We start from the raw sequence: 18876 nt of genomic DNA, 5'->3' as shown, positions 1-18876 counted from the left end.
CCCGAACGGCCCCGCCCCGCCTCGGCCCCGCCCCGGGAGGATCCGCGAGCTCCCGCGGGTGTCTGCCCCGGTCCCAGCGCCGGCGGGGAGGTGCGGAGCGGCTCGGGGGGGGCTGGAACGCGAGCTCGCTCCGCGGCCCCTCCTCCCGTTCTCACTTCGCGCCGGATTAAGAGCGGCAGCAGCGGAACGGGGCGAGAGGTCCCCGGCACCGTTCCTGACGGCCGCACCAGAAGGGGCCCACGAAGGACTTCGGCGCAAGCTGGGTGCCCCACGCCCTCTCCCTGCCGTGCGCTCCCGGCTCTCCCCCCCAGTCCCGAGATGCTTTTTGCTCCTTGCGCTCTTCCCGTTCAGCTTCAGGCGCTGCCACGCTACGAAGCACCCGCTGGTCGCGCTAAACCTGGTGCCACGCTGCCCCGGGGCGTTCCTGGCTCTGTGCTGGAGGCGGCTGGCACGATAATTTGTTCCCCGATCTTCTGCTCCCCCCGATCCGCAGCGCGGGGCTGGAGGAGGCGGCACTCCCCAGTGCTCACGGGGCTCCATCCTGCCACGCAGCACCCCCAGCCCCCCCAGCTCGAGCAGTGGGACGAGAACTGCAGCCTGCAGCAGAACCAGCTACAGCCTTCGGGAGCCACCGGCATCCAGGGAATCCCTGTACCCAGGTCTGGCTGTGCCACGCGCAGAGGGATCCACACTACATTACTGAGATCCACGCTATTTTATTCTGATCTGTACTGTTTTATTCGGATCCATATTGTTTTATTCCGGAGTCTTACAGAAGTGGGGAGGGAAGAGGGGGTCAGACCTTCACCAGGAAAGGTGGGGTGTCAGATCCAGACATTAAATTACCAGGAATTAAATTAGCAAGAAAAACAAACTGTCTTGTCTCAGGAGAAAGTGCCCAAGTGCTGCATGGGGGCAGGGCTAGAAGCAACACTCAGCTGGAGTAGGATGAGCTCTCCCCACCCCGGGGATACTGGCCAGAGCCCCAGCGCTGCCGCACGCAGAGGCGCAGCCACACCGCACACGGACATGCACATGCACCGTCCCCAGGATGCAGCCACCCTTTGGTCCTTGGTTTGAGTTCCCACCACCCCTCAGGGTGCCTCTGGGTGCTCAGGGAGTGGGGCTGCCCACTTGCCCCCAGGCAGCGTGGGTTGGGAACACGGCCCCCCAGGGAAGGCAGCCCTCAGCCCAAGGGCCGTGCCCAACCCCTTCCGTGTCCACTAACGGAGCTGGCATAGCCCCAGCCAGGGGACGGGTGCTGCAGCCTGGGAGACAGCCAGGCACAACTGGCCCTGCTGCTGAAGGGAGTGTAGTGTGGGGCTGGGGGAGTGCAAGAGTAGCTGCCTGGAAGCACCAGGGATCAGCCAGAGGGGACAGGGCAGGCCTGGGGTAGGTGCAGACAGGAGCCTTGGACACCAGCTGTAGCAGGGCTGGGACCTCGTCTGCCCCCTCTCAGGGTCCAGGAGGGGAGCCGGGAGTCCCAGTGCCACTCCTCTGCCGTTTTGTCTTCATTTCAAAATAAATATTTTTACCAGAGGGTGGTGGCATGTCCTGCCTGGCCCTGCGAAGCCTGGCTCAGGGCAGCAGGGAAAGCAGCTGGGACACGTGGAGCCACATACCCCCCCTGCCCCATCCCACAAAGGTGGGACATCCCACCCCATCCCAAAAAGGTGCCTGGTGGGGTCTGAGTGCCCCAGCCTGGTGAGGGAAGCGTCCGGCCCTGCGGGGTGCTGGGAAGGCACCCACCGTCCCACCAAGGGGTCTGCACTGAGGAGGGAGAACAGGACTGGGCAGGATGGGACTCTGCCCTGGGGGAGGCGCAGGCTGGGGGAGCCCCGGCCTCTCCAGGCAGGGGGAGCGACCCACTCAGAGTCTGCCTGCCCCTAACTAGGTCCCTGCCCCATCAGTGCCCCTGGCTGCAGCAGGGCCAAGGCTGCATCCCCAGCTCACCACTCGTGATTGTGGTCTGGCCCTGCGCCCGCAGTCAGAGGTCCGAATTATGGTCCATGGCTTCCCCGGCTAGAGCACAAGGTGGGGCAGGCTGGGGGGGCTCACTGCTCCTCCAGCCAGGAGGGCTTCTCAGCACCAGGGGTCTTCAGCTTGATGTTGAACTGCTTGAGAGTCTGCTCCAACTGCTGCTGGTTCCCAGCGAAGTAGGCAGAGATGGCGTTGTGAAAGAGCAGGAGTTGCTTGTGCATCACCTTGATCTGGGGAGAGCAGGAGTCAGCACGCAGCCACCCAGCCCCACTGCCCAGCACCTAGGGATGGCAGGAATGGGCCAGGACAAGGTCTGCCCAGCACAGAGCTGCAGCAGCCAGCTGGGAGGTGGTCACCCACTGCAGCTGAAAGGCAGGCGCATGGGCGCTCACCTACTCTTCCCCCCACAGCTCCCTGAAAACGCACCTTGAGCACAGAGCAGCAAGGCTGCGCAGCCTGCAAGGCAGGGCCAAGGGAAACACATGCACGGCAGGACCCCATCCTGTGCCCTGCGGCCTTCCCCACCTTGTTCTCCTCCAAGAACTTGAGCTTGATGGCCACATCAGCACGCAGCTTTTCGTACTTGTCCTTGTGGCTCTGGAACTGGCTCTGGGCTGCATCCAGCCGGCACAGGGTGCTGGCATCCCGGGGGCCCATGCTCAGCTCCTCCAGGTCCGTGCGGTACGCGTCATACTCCAGCCTGCCCAGGGACACCAACAGACAAGAGCTGCAGAGCGGTCCCTCCAACACCTGCAGCAACCCAGCCAGGCCTGCGGGCCACACTGCTTCCTACCTGGCTGTCTCGTACTGCTTAACTGTCATGAGCGTGTCCTCCATGGTCTTATTTACCAGCGTGTTGATACTGGAGACAAAGAAGTTAACGGCTCCCAGTAGTGTTTCACCATTCTTGCAAAGCAGTTTCTGTGTCTCTGCATTGTAACCAAACTCCTCCTGGGGCAGGGAAGAAGGTGGGTGAGGGTCTGTGGCAGCACAGCCTGCTATGCCCCTGCCCTCCTCCCATTGCCCAGACCTAGCCTTGCCCCGGCTGTACCCAGGAAGAGCTGGCACCAAAGGCCCTGCACCTCTCCCCAGCCCCACGGCAATCACCAAGCGCATCTGTCCTCAGCCTCCTTCCGCTTTCTCTCATGTGCCCGGGGGTGCTGACCGGCAGAGTGCTGCCCAGGCCGTGCTGCAGACCCCAGGGTCAATCCGGGTCTCCTTCCCAGGCACAGCAGAAACAAGGCACACACCACAGCCCCACCGGGCATACCTGCAGCTCAGGAGACTTCTGACTGAGGTCCGCAAAGGCATCCCCCAGGGCATGCTGTGTCTGCACCAGGCTGTAGAAGTGGTTGGTGAGAGCCCGCGCAAGCTGCAGCACACACTCGTACTTGCGCTTTGTCTCCCGGAGCAGCTCAATCTGCGTCTCCAGCTCCAGGTCCACCGTGCGGGAGCCCCGGCCAAACCTCTCTGAGATCAGCTGTTTGGTACACTGCAGGCAGAGTGACAGGGAGGGGGTGTCAGGCCCTGGCCCCTTCCCATCCCTGCAGGGCTGTTGCAGAGATGCCCGGACGCGGTCCCCATCCGTCACTGCTCCCTCCCCCCCCGCCCAGCCGGGGATGCGACATACCTTGTACGTGTTGATGCCCCATTTCTTGACAATGTCAAACTTCTCCACAGCGATACCGCGGACAACCTCCTCCCCTCCGACTGGTGGGCTGGGATGAGGCTGGTGAAGCCCGGAGCCTGGAACACAGTGCACCAGTGAGACTCAGGACAGGGCCCGGATGCGGGCCAGGCTGCCCGCCCCACACCGTGGTCCCCTCAGGGCTGGTGCTGAGGCTGCTCCCAGGGCCGCACTGCAGCCTGACAAAGTGCAAGCAAAGCAGGCTCCTGGTGCAGGCACGTCCACCCTGGGCAGCCCCATGCGATGCAGGCAGGCAGCGGCTCTCCCCTGCCAGTCAGGCACTGCTACCAGGCTCAACAGAGCCCTCAGTGCCGTGTGACTTGTCATCTGCCTGCAGGCAGCAGGACTTGGCCTCTTGCAGCAAAGAACGTGGTCCCCAAAACCCTTCTAGAGATTGATAACCAAGGCCCTGGTGCTGCCAGCACTGGCTGCTGCCCACATGGGAGGTGTTGTCCCCCCATCCGCTTGCAGAGCTGCTGGCAGGGATGGCCCTGGACACCAGTGGCCCTGGTGCTCCTGTGCTGGGCAGTACTCCTCGTGCTCCTCAGCACAATATGTGTGGAGGAGAGGCCAGGCAGGCACACAGTGCATCCCACAGCCAGGCACAGCTAGACCTCATTGCCTGGTGCAATTGTGGTTCGGAAGTGCCGTGTTTGCCCCCAGCACAAGGACGGAGAGTGAACACAGCTGCTGGGGGAGGCATGCACTGGATTCCTCTCCACCACGGCAGGGCAAGAAGCTGGCCCTGAGAAACACAGCGCACACTGGGTGCCTTAAACCAGGGCCACAGAGCCAAAGCCTGAGGCAGGAGGACTCAGAGGCTGTATCGCACCATGGGGCGCTGGGGCGGCTGCAGTACCTGCTGAAGCACCAGCCTGGCTGGCCATCCTGCTGGCGGCAGATGCACTGGGGGAGATGGATGGTCCTCGGGGTGAGTGAGGTTGGACAAGACAGCCTGGAAATGGAGGGGCTGGCAGGAGGTGAGCAGAGAGGGAAGAGGTGGGGTGGTGTGAAGGGCACGAGGGCAGGAACAACCAGGACACAGGATGAGTGCGCAGGAAGGATGGCAGCAGGGGAGCAGATGAAAGAGTGATGTGAGATCAGTAGACACAGATGGCCGCTGGACAGACAGCATCACATCAGAGGTACCCAGGCTCCTCTCCCGCTTCCTTCCCATCCCCAGGCTGGTGTCAACATGCCACCAGGCTGAGAGCTGGAACAGGCCAGGGCTGACAGACACGGGGAACCACTGCATCATGTTCCCCCCCACCGCAGCAGGCTGTCAGCAAAAGCCCATCTTCCCTCTGCCTATGCTAATTCACCTGTTCAGCCTGGCACAGCACAGAAGGGCCCACGGTGAAAACAGCTGTTTGCAGCAGATGGGCCAAACTGGCCAAGAGCTGGGACACAGAGACTTGTGTGAAACGGGAACAGGGTGTGAGTGACGGCTGGGGCAGAGCTGCTCTGGCTGCGCTCACTGTGGCTCCAGGCACGCAGCACCAGCAGCACCCCAGCAGCCCATAGACACCATCCCTCCAGCACAGAGCGTTCACAGCCAGGCTCAGAAGTGCCTGTGGCTCCCAGCAGCAGCAAAAATGGGACATTAATACAGAGCCTGGGGCTCAGTACCCCTCTGCCCTGCCCCCCTCTACCTTCAAGGTGTCTCTCAGGCACAGCTACCAGAGCCAGGCCAGTGCTGTGCACTTCCAGGGCTCCTTCCCAGCACCAGAAGGATGCCCAAGATCTGAGCCCATGGATCATAGACCGGCGCCCCAGGAGGGCAGAGCAGCTCCCTCAGCAGGAGCCCTGAACCTACAAGAGAACTAGGCACCTCCACAGCTGCCTGTGAGCCTGGGGCACGTGCAGGGCACGGGTGCAGCTGGGTGGAAGTCACAGCCTTGGGATGAGCCCCACACCAGCAGCTGGGTGGCAGCGGTGCTGTGCACTGGGGCTGTGAGGAGGCAGTGCTCTGCAGGGCCATGTAGCTGTGATTCAGGACAGCCTCTGCTAGGAGCAGAGCTGCTGGGAGCAGGGGCACTGAGACTGGTCCTGTCCCAGGGTGCACCAGCGTGGCCTGTGGCGTGCTCCGCTCCTCGCCCCCAGTGCCGAGCCCTTCCCTCTAAGCTCTCCACCAGGCCACCCAGCCTCCCACCTCTCACAGCCCTGTCCCTGCAGAGGCTGCCGTACCTTTGATGGCGCTGGTGGGGATGATGCCCTCAGCGGTGCCCCCGTAGCCGCCAGACACAATGCTGGTTTCGTTGAGGTTGGGTCCTGACACCATCACTTGCTGCAGGTCCTAGGGGAGCAGAGCAGAGAGTTGAGGCACAGGGACAGGCACGCACCCACCCCCTGGGAATGGAGTGAGCCCCCAGCCCAGCCCCAGACCTGCTCCAGGCCATCGTCCTCAGGCAGGCTGCCTGCATCCCCGTTGCTGCTGATGGGGATCTCCATGGTGGCGGCTTTGCTCATGATCCCATCCGACATCGTCAGGGCCTGCAGGGATGCAGAGGCTGCGCACGGGGCCGGGCCGCGCCGTGCCTCCTTGTCCTGCCCGAGGGACGGGCCGTGCACCCTACAGCTGCTGGCGCGGGGCCCGGCGTCGGAGCCAGGAGCCACGTCCGCAGTGCGAGGCAGGGCCGCGGCCGGACCGGTCAGGCCGCATTCCAAGCACCAGCGCACGCCCCGGGCCGGCCCCGAGCGCCGTTACCTCGAGTTGGGCCCGCGCCCCGGGGCCGGCACGGGGGAAGCTCTGGGCTCCCTCCCAGGGCTCACGGCCGCCGCTCGGCCCCTAACCCCGCCGCGGCCCCGGGGACGAGGAGGGGGAGGGGGAGGAGAAAGAGGAGGTGGCGGCGGCCAGCGGCGACCCGAGGTATCCGCGGCTCCCAGCGACCCCGTGCCAGGCAGCACCGGGGCGGGGCTCGGGACCACCCCGGGGCCGGGTCTCTCACAGCGAGGCCTCGCCAGAGCCGGCCCCGTTCGGCGGCCACAGGGCTCCCAGGCGGGCATCTCCGGGGCCGAGCGCGGCCCCCCGCGACCCCGGCCTTCACCCCGCGCCGCCCCTCCCCTCCCGACCCGACACGACCCGACCCGGCCCGGCCCGGCCCGGCCTCGCCCACCTGCACCGCCCCGGCCCCGCTGGGCCCCCCCCGCCCCGGAGGCTCCGCGGCCCCACGGCCCCGATCCGCTTCGGCCCGGACGCGCCGGAAGTTACGTCACGACCCACGCTGGGGGGCGCCGGGAGACTTAACCGGAAGTGGCATCGGATGCGGCGCCCCGGGAGGAAGTGCGGCGGGAGCGGCGGGGACGCGTGTCCGCCCTTCCCGGCAGCGCGGCGCGGGGCGGCATGGAACCGGCGGCTGAGCAGCAGCAGCAGCTGCGCAGCGTGAGGGCGGCGGGGCGGGGCGGGATGCGGGGCGGGGCGGGGCGGGGCGGGATCCTCGGCTCGGCCCGGCCCGGCCTGGGGATGCGGGCGAGCGAGCCCTGACCCGTGAGGCCCGCTGTCTTGCAGCTGCGGGACTTTCTGCTAGTGTACAACCGCATGACCGAGCTCTGCTTCCGCCGCTGCGTCTCCGACCTCGGCTACCGGCTGCTGTCGAGGCGCGAGGTGAGCGGGGCCCGGGCCGGGGAGGAGCGGCGTGCGGCGGGGATGACGCGTGCTGAGCCCCTGCCGCCCGCAGGAGCGGTGCCTGGACGGCTGCGCCGGGAAACTGGTCCGTGCCAACCACCGCCTGATGGGCGCCTACGTGGCCCTCATGCCCGCCATCGTGCAGCGCCGGGCCGCCCGCCTCGAGGACGGCGCGGAGCGTACGGCACCGGAGGGACCAGAAGCGCCCGCGGCTCCCGACCCCTCTCCTGCGGGGCCCTCGGGCGCGGGCACGTAGCGGAGCCGTGAGCCTGGTGTGCCTCCGTGGCCGTGAGGTGGCTGCAGGACGGCCCGGGCCCGTCACGGCGGCTGGCACCGCGGCCGGTCCCCGGTGATGGCAGTCCCGGTGTGGAGCGGCGGGTCCGCTCAGCACCACGGCCGGGCCACGCGGAGCCGTGCTCTCTGCGCCTGCAGCAGCAGCCGGGTCTGCCCACCCTGGTGGCGTCAGCCGGGGGCGGTCTGCCGGCACCGTAGGTAGAAAGAAGGGAAGCTGTGGCAGCTGCCGTTCTGGCCAGGAGCTCCCGGCTGAACTCTCCGTTGTGTTAGCTCTAGCGCTGGGCTCTCGCACTCCAGAACTGAGTCTCTTGTATTTGTAGGAGACCGTTTCATGGGGTAATAAAACACTTTGTGAGTGTCGTGCTGTTAGCGTGTCATGGAGGTACATAGACGTTGCTCCACAAGCAGCCCCCTGCGTGGTGCATCCTGCTGGGGCAAGGGCACCTTCCCCTGAGCGAGGGTTCCCATTGCTGCATTGCTCCTTCTGGGCACCCTTCCTTAGTCTGTGTCCTCGCTGCTGGCATCGGAACAGGCTGTGATGAGACCGAACAAGCCGTGTCTCTAGGGCAGGGGCTGCCCACTGCAGCACAGCTGGGCCCAACCCGTGGCCATGGATTGGCATTAGGGTGGCAGAGCCCTCAGAGCTGCAGCTTCCTCTCGCACCAACAGCACGGAGCCTCTGTGTTCACATGCCCCCTCCGAGTGCAGTGCAGCTGCGTAATTCCTGGCTATGGAATCAACCCAGTAGGTGCAGAAAGAAGGAAGTAGGGGTCAGAATGTAAAAATAGCCAAATGTTTATCTTCACGGGGGAGGAGAGAAGAGCAGCTTTATTCAGGTCCCCCGCGGTCCCACAGGTTCTGCCACCAGTGCCTCTGTGCAGCTGCTGTTTGTGCACAGCTCCTGCCCCTTCTCCTCCCAGAGTTGGAGTCTTTGCAAAGCACCTGAGGAACATGAGGACTTCTGCACACGTGGAAGTGAAACCTGCCATGGGAGGCAACTGCACACATGGGGAGCAGTTACTGCATGTGTCAGGGTGCAAGAGCTCAGCAAAGGTGAGTGGGGCAGTCTGGTGCTGCTGTCATGGTGATCCTGCCCCTCTGCTCTGCGCTGTGAGGCCTCACCTGGAGCACTGCGCCCAGGTGTGGAGTCCTCAGTACAGGAGAGACAGGGAGCTGCTGGGGAGCGTCCAGAGGAGGGCCACAAAAATGATCCCAGGGATGGAACAGCTCTCCTATGAGGACAGGCTGAGAGCTGGGGCTGAGAGATGGGAGAGGAGAAGGCTGCAGGGAGAGCTGAGAGCATCCTTCAGTATATAAAGGGGCTGTGGGAAAGGAGGGGACAGACTCCTCAGCGGGGTCTGTGTGACAGAGCAAGGGGAGGTGGTTTCAAGCTAACAGAGAGGAGATTTAGACTGGATGTAGGGAATAAGTTTCTTGCAGGGAGGCAGTGGCACAGGCTGCCCAGAGAGGCGGTGGTGCCCCATCCCTGCAGACACCCAAGGTCAGGGGACGGGGCTGTGAGCACTGATGGAGCCTTGGGTGTCCCTGTGCATTGCGGGGGGGTTGGATCAGATGATCTTTAAGGGTCCCTTACAACTCAAAATATTCTGTGATTCTACGTAATTAAACGAGCAAATTGCGTTCTTGTCCTGAAATGATTGCGTTCAGCTGGAGAGCCCCAGTGACGCCTGCTGCAGATCAGCTCACTGTGACACGAAGACCAGGATACCTGGTTCTCTGGCTTCCCCCCAATGTATTTAATTGGCACTTTGAAGTTCAGACAAATGCGCACAGATGTAAGCTCTTTATCTGGCAGTAATGGGGATGAGTTGGCCTTCGTTACTTAAGCCATGGGAAAACCAAAAATCTGGTGAAAATTGCAGGCCCCGGAGATTATTTTCCACTTTGTGGACAAAGTATAAATTGAATATGTTCCCTAGCATGTACAGATGCTGCCAGGGGGAGCGCCAAGCAGGCGGGCTCCTGCTGCATCTTGCTCCACTGCCCGGCTGCAAGAGACCCCCCTGCACCACCACCCTCCTCTCGCAGCATCCCAGGCACAGCCCAACTTTGGGATGTTTCTCCTCTTGCAGGAGGCGGCCTGTGTCCGCAGGCCCAGCTGTGCAGAGGGAGCCAAGGCCGTGGCAGTGGGCTGTGCGCTGATAGCAGCTGTGTGGGAGGGCTGGGAGCAGCGTGTGAGCAGTGCCCCTGGTGCGGGCGCTCTGTGCGTGCCACCCGCGGCGCTGCAGGTGGCCGGTGCTCACGGGTGGAGATCTGATGAAACCAAGTTTGGGAACCAAAGGCAGGCATAGGAGTGAAGGAGCTGGGCTGTGCAAACGACTCCACAGGACAGCAGTGCGCTGCTCCTCTCCAGGAGCCCTGCGTGCACAGACACAGGGGTGCTGAGCTGCGGTGAGTTTGGGCTGCGGTAGCCGCTGGTGGCAGTGTTAGTGCAAAGGAGATTCCGCTTGCTCAGCCCCAGCTGTAGTGTGTGACACTCCACGTGGTGAAAACCTTTCCTTTGGGTCTACCCTTGTGGTGAAGACGCATTCCTTTGGGTCTAGCAGCAGTTTCCATGTTCAGTGCAGTGAGCGAGATGTACAGGCACATCCCGGGTGCGTCAGCGGAGACCTGCGCCCTCCTGCCCTGGCACAATGCAACGTGACACAGTGAAGCCTGACGTGGCACAGCACAGCACGCCACAGAGCAGCAAGGCAGAGCATGGCACAGCACAACAGGGCACAGAGCAGCAAGGCAGAGCATGGCACAGCACAACAGGGCACAGAGCAGCAAGGCAGAGCATGGCACAGCACAACAGGGCACAGAGCAGCAAGGCAGAGCATGGCACAGCACAACAGGGCACAGAGCAGCAAGGCAGAGCATGGCACAGCACGGCACAGTGCAGCGCAGCATGGCACAGCGCAGCATGGCAGAGCATGGCACTGCACTGCACAGCACGGCGCGTTATGGCAGGGCTCCAGAACGTCCCATCCTCAGGCTGTTGCCTGGTGTCGGCTGAGGCTGGTGTGTCCTGGTGTCCATTCCCAGGGGATGCTGCTGCCCGTGACTCATCTGTGCTGGCTGCCAGCCCCCAGCCCGTGGCCTGGCCCTCGTCCCAGCTGCAGTCCCCTTATCCAGCCCATCCCGCACCAGTCTGGCTGGCGGACACCGGGACTGGAAAAAGCATTGCTGGAATGAAGGGACGTGACATCTGCTGTGCTCACTGCTGCTCTGAATGCTGCCCTCCCCCGAAACGCGCTGCAGTGTGCGCTTCAGCCAGACACAGCGCCTTTGTATCCAATGGGCTCTGCTGCATTCTTCTTTCATTAATTTATAGATTTCATTTTTGAACCAACACACATTTTCAACGCTGTGCCTGCAGCGGTGCTGTCCCATCTGTAGCTGCACTCATCATGAAAGCTGTTTTGCCCTCAGCCTGTGGCGATGAGCTCCACCTGCAGCCTTGAGCCCTTGAGCTGAGAGGACAGACACTGGACTCTTCCCCACTCCGTGGCTTCAGGGATCTCTTTGGTCTGTGCAGTCTCGAATCAGTGGGTGCCCTCCCTCTGCTGCTCCTCGGACCGCTCTGATGTCCTGTGCCTCTGCCGTCTCCTGGCACGTTCCATTTCCCCATGGAGACCCAACTTCATGTTCCTGGGCCATGCCCTGGGCCGCCGCTCTGCTCTGCTCCTGCCCTGCCCTGGTCTGTGCTGGAGCCCCCAGTGTTAGTGCTGGAGGGATTTAGCTCAGCCTCCCCGTAAGCACCGACTGAAAGCCAGACCTCTCATTTCTGTGTCGTTCCCTTTCCTGAACCGGACCCCAGGACGGATTTCTGACCGTTCCCATTTCTGCAGGGATGCAGCATCAGAACACGATTCAAACCCGCTGAGCAAGACCCGTGCTGCTCGGGGGCTGTCCGGGCCCTTCCTCCACGCAGACATGAGCAGCAGCCACTGCTTTGTTGGGAGGGGTGCAGAGCTGTGCAGGGAGCACCAAGGCTTGGGAGAGCAGCGGGATGTTGTACGGCACATCTGGATCCCATGCATACAGCTGTGCTGTCTGGGCCCTGTTTCCAAACTGTCATCAGCGCTCTGCCAGGCATTGCTCTGTGACGGCAGCGTTAGGAGCTCTGAAGCTGCAGTATTTGGGTATTTCACATTGTTCATGTACACTTCCAGAGTTCCAAACTATCAACAGCATCTTTTATAATTGCTGCTTCACCGCTGCAGGTTTCACTGACCGTGATCAAGGCGCGCTGTGCTCTGGTAATGCATTGTTCAAATGGAATTCGAATCGGCTTCGACTGTTTGCAGAGCATAATTACAGTTGCAGTGTGACCTGAAAGGAAACACAGGCACCGCCTCGTTCCTTTTGGAATCGGATCATTGGAATCTCCACTGCTTGGATACCAGGACCGGTGCGAATGCAATGGCCCCTGGGCTGAGATAAGGGCAGTTTGCACATAAAGCAGGAACTGTGTGTGAGCAAACAGAACAAGGAGCTCCTTGGCCCGTCCCTCCCGCAGAGCTGTGCAGGACAGCGGTGGCTGTCACACACTCAGGCACTGTGGGGACAAATGCCAGCGCCCTCAGCGTCCCGCTGGCCCTTTATTGCTGGAAGGTCCTCAGCTCGGTGTAAGCGCTGCTCAGAGCAGAACGCCGCTGTGTTATCGGCATTGTGCGCATCCGAACTCCAAAACGCAGCACTGTACCTTCTGCTGGGAGGAAAACCACAGCCAAAAGCAGGATACCCCCACGTGCCATCATCAGCCTGAGTCCCCCAGCGCTGCGTCCACATGGCTCCCAAATCCCCCAGAGATGGAGGCCACACCACAGCCATGGGCAGCCTGTCCCCATGCCCGGCCACCTCCTCCGTGAGGAAACTCTTCCTCATGGTTGATCTAAGCACCCCCAGCACAGCCTGGGGCTGAGCATCACACAGCCGGAGATGGGCAGAGGACATCTGTATGCAGGAATCAAATCTCTGCTCTTTCTGTATTCTTCAGACAAGTGGTCGGTTTCATGGTCTCACCTGGACCCCAGAGCTGCGCGCTCTGTATGCGCTGATACGGCACTGCTCACAGGGGATTCCCCTCATGCTGCCCTGGAGATGCTGGGTGCTGTGCTGGGTGCTGTGCTGGGTGCTGTGCTGTGCTGGGTGCCGTGCTGGGTGCTGTGCTGTGCTGGGTGCTGTGCTGGGTGCTGGGTGCTGTGCTCGGTGCTGTGCTGGGTGCTGTGCTGGGTGCTGTTTGGTTGTGTCCCAGTAGATGATGTGGCTCTGGGTGCTGTGTCCAGGCGGGTGGCTCTGCTGAATGGGGGACGTGGACTCCCGGGATCTGGGCGCTCCCGGGCTCCTTCGAGCCCCTCCCGGAGGGCGAGCGCAGCCCGGACATTCGCTCCAGGGCGTCAGGCAGCACCGCCTGCCAAAAATGGAACCGGACCCTCTTCCTCCACCCGTCGAGCAGCGTTCCTCGCAGCACCAGCAGGGCTCGCTCTTGGCCTGGTGCTGCGGTAACGCGCTGAGCGCGCCCTGCGGATGGGGCTGAGGACGCTCCGACCGCCGGCACCGCGGCTCCGAGAGGTCGGGGCGGCCGGGTGCTGAGCTCCAGGAGCGGGGCGGCCGGGTGCTGAGCTGACTCGGTGCCGCTCTTCGCTTTTCGCTGGGAAATTGCTCTGCCCGTCCCGCGGCCCCGCTCGGGGCGTCCCGCTCGGAGCAGCTCTCCGCGATCCATTTCCCCATTTTCCATCCCCGGTTCTCGTTCTCCCTGCTCTCACGCAGCCCGCCCCGGCTGTCCCTGAGCCGTGCGCTCTCAGCACCCGCTGACGGCGGTGACGCCGTGCAGGGCCGCTCGGCGCGTGGGGACCGTGTCTGTGGGTTTGCAGGTCCTGACAGATGGGGACACCGAGGGTTTTTCCCTCTGGCTGCAAATCCCCGCCGTGGAGGCAGGGCTGCGCTCGTGGCTGCTCCCCGATGCCCGTGCAGGGCATTGCCGTGCAGCGTGGAGGCCACCCCGGTGCAGGGCACCGCTTGGGGCCTGCCTGCACCCGAGGGCTCTGCAGGGGAAAGCTGTGCTGCAAACGCTCAGCACCACAGGGTGTGCAGCAGGGATGGCAGGAGCAGGGGGGCTGGCTCGGGAATGGGACCCCACGGCGAGGAGCCCATTGCAAGGAGCCTGTCACAAAGAGCCCACGGTGAGGAGCCCACCGTGAGGAGCCCACTGCTCAGCGCTAGGAGCCAGCTCGGGGGCAGCAGGCACAGCACGCTCAGCCCAGCCGGGATACCTGCACGGCCGTGGGCTGACGTGAAGCCAACGTGCTTTTCTCTGCTGCAGCAAATGCTTGGATTTTACACGCGGAGACTGGAACGAGTTGAAAAGGAAAACATAGAAATAAAGGAACACAAACTCACAGCGTTTGACGTCAGCCTCCCGTTCTGGGCAGGACTGAGCGAATTTGGATGCATTTTCTGACCAAGTGTTAATTTCACTTCTTGCTCGCTGTGGCACTGGGCGCTCCCCAGGCCCCGGGCTCCCGCTGACCCCACCGAGCTGCAATGCGGCTGCAGGGGCAGTGCTGATAAAAGCGGGGATCCGTCTCCTTATGTTTATCTGAGCTTTACGTGGCCATAAACACTGCAGGCAGCGTTCTGGGAGCAGCTTTTGGCTCCAGAACCATTTGCCTCTGTGTTTACTGGCACTGTGCAGGCTGAGTACAACGACAGAACATGGAGTTTGTTAGCAGACAGCTCTTCTGTAAAGGACAGGGCAGGGATGGGTACTGCCTGCTCCCCTGCAGGGATGTGAGCACCGATGGTTTCCAAGGCCAAGGAGGAAGCCCTGAACAGGAACCTGCAGGGATGTAGACCTGGGGCAGCCATGGAAACTGAACCTGCTCCATCCCACTGAGGCACAGGGGCATGGGAAAGGGTGACAGTGTCTGTCGCAGTGAGGTTATGGGATGCTGTGAGCTAGGAAACTGAGGGAAAAGGGGAGGTCAGAAACAGGAAACCAAAGGAGAACAGAGCAGCAGCTGCATCCCTTGGCCTGGGCAGAGGGCATGGCAGGACCGTGCAGGGCAGCGCTGTGCTGGGCTCCAGCAGCAGGACCATTCTGGACTGCACTGTGCTGGGCTCCAGCAGCCGTGAGAGCAGCACCGGTCCATCCTGGGCTCCAGCAGCAGGGTCACGCTGGAGCCCAGTGGCCGGGTGGCACTGCGCACAAGTGCTGGCTGTGCTGCTGCTGTCCCTGTCAGCATGGATGTCCCTCGGACCTGTTCCCTTCCACTCCCCCAGGGTTAGGGACCAAGCTTCACCACAGCAGAGGGCTTTCCCACCCCAGGAAGGGAAGGCCCTGCAGCAGCGTACTTCCTCTTTAGCACAGGGTTACCATCTATCACAACTGAGGGACTGAGCTATTACAGATGCTGGAAACAACTCCCAGCTAAGCCTCACCACGGCACAGCACCCCCTGATTTGTCCCTCTGTCCCTCTGGCAGAAAACAATCATTGGTTGGGGCTGAGCACAAGACTGGAAACACCACCTGGAGGGAGGCAGGCATGGCACGGCCCCCGCCCAGCACCACCGTGTTTCTGTGACCGTTCTGCAGCACACAGCCTGAACCCTCGGAACGTTTCAGCCTCTGAGCTGTATAAACTTGTTTCCATGACCCTACTCCAGGGCTCCCGTGAGGTCCAACAAAACCATTTTCCCTCTTCCCCCCTTCCTATCAACATCTCCTGCCCCCATCCCGTACCGGTGCCCATGGATCCCATCAGCCCACAGCGTGGAGGCCGCAGGAGCGTGGCTGTGCCTGGCGTGGAAGCACGTGGCCATTCCTGCCCTCTGAAATGGGGCTGAGGGGAGCGGTGAGGCAGCATCCCAGAGCAGAGCCCGGCAGGTTCCCACTGTCATGTCCTGATCCAGATGCCGCAGCACAGCGCACGGCCTTTCCTTGGAAGCCGCCCCACTGCACGGCACACCGGGGAAGGCAGCGTGGGAGAGGAGATGCTGGCTTTCTGCTGGTCAGAAAAGAGATCAGAGGTCAGGAGATAAAAGAAGTGGAGAATAACCAGAGCACTGCTGCAGTCTCTGCCCTGAAGGAGGCCCAGAACGGCAGCAAGTGGGGCACCCAGAGCAGACGGAAGGTGCGCACTTCAATCCTGCACCAAGTCCCCTTTGTGCCCACAGCTGCATGTGCAGCACGTGCCCCGGTGGTCCGCCTCGGAGCACAGCTCTAACAAAATAGCATTGTGCAGTGCAAGTTACTTGATACTGATTTCAAAGAAGAGTCGCATTCCAGCAAGTGCTTAACAGCCCTCTACAGCTCCTATTCCTCCTCACTTGCCAAGAATCTGAAGTTTCACAATCGTAGAAGCTGAAAAAATCTCCTAAGTTTCTTCAGCCTGGAAATGCTCTTCCCTTAAGCGTAATGAAGGCTGTGTGCAGCTGTCCAAACTCATCTCTTGCAATAGTGACTGTAGCTGCTGCTGGCTGCCCCCCTGTACCAGCAGCAGCCGCAGTGCAGGCGGCATCCCTCAGAATGGTGCTTTCTCTGCAGCACCTTTGGTGCCGAAACCCATGGGCTGTGGCATTCCAGGCACTGCAGGGATGACCCAGAATCACAGAACATCCCCAGATGGGAGCCGAGATCCTTGCTCTGCCCAGCAGAGTTCAGTTGCCACCTGGAAATGAAACCACATTTACTCAGGATGATCCCAGCACCTCCTGGTGAGCCCTGCACTTGGATGGAGCCTTGCCATCTGCAGAACCCCAAGGGCTGGACGGTGCCCGGAGCCTTGCTGTGTGCTGTGCGGCTCCAGGCTCCGTTCCAGGTCACGGCCATGTGGATCTGGGCTGCGCTGGACCTGGCTCTGATGCGCTGCTCTGCAGTGGGGCCCAGCCACGAGCACTGCTCTTCTGCCCCTGCCCTTCGCCCTGCCCGGTGCCACCAATTTCACACCGCTTCTGGGGGCAGTGCCTTCAAGAGACGCGTGCACCGGCTGCTGCATTCATGAAGGCGTTTCTCCATCGGGATGGAAGCGCACAGACGCAGACACCTGCCCAGAGCATCACTTCCCAGTTCCACGGCTCACTCCTGTGGACAATCAGGGACGGCCGAAGAGCATTCCTAACAGCATTCATATAAAGCAAAAAGGATTTGGAGGCACTGCAGGGCTCTGTGACAAACTGCAACATCCTCCATCAAGAACAAAGTCACAGTGCAGCAGTCCTGCTCCCCACTCAGCTTCCAAGAAGACAGCTCATGTTCAGGAAGAGTGCAAGGATTCTTCTCTTGAACTCTGTTCCTTCACCACTGACCTTTGGCAGTTGTCTCTGAACAGTTTGGAATAACAGCCCCGGTGATTTATGTTATTTGGGCAAAATGATTTATTCTAAAGGCAAGCAGGCAGCTTTGTTTGGCTGTCACTGCCAATTCGCTTCTGGCAACGAGCTGGGCGAGGGCAGCGTGCAGCCGTGACAGCTTGTGCACTGCAGCTTGCTCAGTGCTGGAGAGCTTTGCAGCTGCGTAGTGCAGCAGGAGCAGACAGGGACAGCCCCTGCATGGCCGGTGGTAATTGCTCAGGTGACTGAACCTGTGATCAACCCGGTGGTTCCACATCTCCCCCTGGTGCGTGGCCCTGCTGCTTTCTTGGCTCTCTGCTGGTCCTTTTTGTTCTGCAGATCACGGCGCGTCTCAGCCACCCACGGTTTTAGCTCAGCCCCTCCTGCAGGAGCTGCTCACGCCTCTTGCTCTGGATCACCACGTGTTCCCAGGCAGTGCCTCTGCCTGCACCAGGCCCCGCAGGATGCTGCAGCCCTGCTCTGCACCACGCACACTCCGCTGTTGCACGAGGCATTGCTGGCAGCCCAAGCCCTACAGGGCCCACGCGTCCCTGGGAGATGCCTGGAGGAAGCAGCGCTGCACTGTCCCAGCCTTTCTGCTCGTGAGGTTAGCTCCTTACAGGGGTCAGATTATGGATGGAGACACAGCAGCACAGAGCCCGGCTCAGCCATGCGCAGACGCTGCACTCCAGCTCCTGCCTGAATCCCAGCACCTCCTTGCCCCTCACAGAACAAGCGCTCACCTGGAGAAGTTGGGTGGCATGTACCTGGGGAAAGGCTAGGCCGGGAAAACATGCACCTGCCTCACACAGACAGAGCTTTGCAGCAGAGAGCACAAACCATTCGTCCACTGGAGGAGGACAGGAGATGGGGCTGTTCCGGCACTGCTCCTCCAGGCGTACCCAAGGACAAGGCAACTTCGGGGGTCCAGATGTGTACCTAGCAGCCCCCAGCTCAGCAGCCACCCTCCTGCAGGGCTCGCAGGATGTGCTGCTGGCAGCCCTGAGCCACGCCATGAGCCCCCAGCTCCTGCGCAGCCATCACCGCTGGCCGCCCACCATCCATATTTACAGCAAGTAGGGGCCAGCACTGGTACCAGGGCTGCAGAGGAACAGACAGGAGACATCTCCCACAAAGGACGACCCAGGCCCTGACCCTAGAATCAGCTCCTGTTGGAAGCGTGGATGCTCCCTGGCTCTGCACCAAACAGAGGACACAGCTGCGTGCAGCACTTCCTGGAGCAGGGGCAGCATCTGCCCTGCCATCTCGCAGCAAGGATGCCTGCCTTAGCCACAGCTGAACTGCAGCAGCAGGGTCCAAGGAAGCAGCTGGAAACGTGGCAGTCACCGTGCTGCTGCATGCAGGGTGGGTGCTGCAGCAGGACCTCCTACACCACATCTGCCCTCTGCCTCCTGGCACCCTGCCCCGTGCAGGCCTGGTGTCTCAGCAGAGCTGGGTCAGCCCCAGCCCAGCGCTCCAGCACGGCTGTTTGCACAGCAGCAGTCCTGCTGTGCACCAGGGTGGGGCTGCGCTCACTGCAAGGTGCCTCCAGCTGGCTGCATCCCTTACTCACCCACTGCAGGGCTCCCATCCTGCCTGCTTCCTTTCTCTGGTCCACAGCAGTGCTGAAAGAAAGAACCCCATCTGCCCCCAGCACTGCTCCCTCTCTGTGCTAAGGCCTCATCTTCCCAGGACGTGGCTGGGTAAGCAGCAGGCTGCGCTGCATGCAGTGCTGCCCTGCACAGTCTCCCCAGTACTGTGTGCTCAGTGCAGTCAGCCAGCCACTGTACACCTCATACAGAAGCTGGAGTCCACAGACTACAGGAAGCACTCCGTGCAGAGGGTGCTCCCCTGGCCAAGAGCACACGCTGGGGGAGAGGCAGGAGAGTCCACAGCCCCTGCTCCTCTCTTGGAACCCAGCAGAGGGGCTGCAGCTGCTGCTCCTGGAGG

General features: G+C 62.1%; 2 protein-coding genes across 8 annotated transcripts; one reads left to right on the top strand and one right to left on the bottom strand.

Annotated features, from left to right (window-relative positions):
• ARFIP2 (ADP ribosylation factor interacting protein 2) lies at positions 697-6921 on the bottom strand. Of its 2 annotated transcripts, XM_021383731.1 has the most exons (9): positions 6784-6921; positions 6053-6160; positions 5855-5963; positions 4527-4637; positions 3611-3726; positions 3251-3472; positions 2774-2931; positions 2506-2680; positions 697-2210 (listed from the first exon to the last, which is right to left on the bottom strand). In XM_021383731.1, the coding sequence occupies exons 2-9, from the start codon at positions 6149-6151 to the stop codon at positions 2055-2057; spliced, it is 1146 nt and encodes a 381-aa protein (XP_021239406.1). In that variant the 5' UTR covers positions 6152-6160; positions 6784-6921; the 3' UTR covers positions 697-2054. The 2 variants fall into 2 exon arrangements, with proteins under 2 accessions (XP_021239406.1, XP_021239414.1); XM_021383739.1 differs by lacking the exons at positions 4527-4637; positions 6784-6921.
• Positions 6891-18855, top strand: TIMM10B (translocase of inner mitochondrial membrane 10B). 6 transcript variants are annotated; one of them, XM_021383750.1, is made up of 4 exons: positions 6891-7049; positions 7176-7271; positions 8507-8639; positions 15080-18855. In XM_021383750.1, the coding sequence occupies exons 1-4, from the start codon at positions 7011-7013 to the stop codon at positions 15439-15441; spliced, it is 630 nt and encodes a 209-aa protein (XP_021239425.1). In that variant the 5' UTR covers positions 6891-7010; the 3' UTR covers positions 15442-18855. The 6 variants fall into 6 exon arrangements, with proteins under 6 accessions (XP_021239425.1, XP_021239453.1, XP_021239445.1 ...); XM_021383778.1 differs by having other exon boundaries at positions 8442-8639; positions 15080-18770; XM_021383770.1 differs by lacking the exon at positions 15080-18855 and adding an exon at positions 11816-13993.

The sequence above is a fragment of the Numida meleagris genome, chromosome 1 (genome assembly GCF_002078875.1).
Source record: "Numida meleagris isolate 19003 breed g44 Domestic line chromosome 1, NumMel1.0, whole genome shotgun sequence".
NCBI lineage: Eukaryota > Metazoa > Chordata > Aves > Galliformes > Numididae > Numida > Numida meleagris.
The sequence above is the reverse complement of the archived record's forward strand: the minus strand, read 5'-3'. Positions and strand labels throughout refer to the sequence as shown.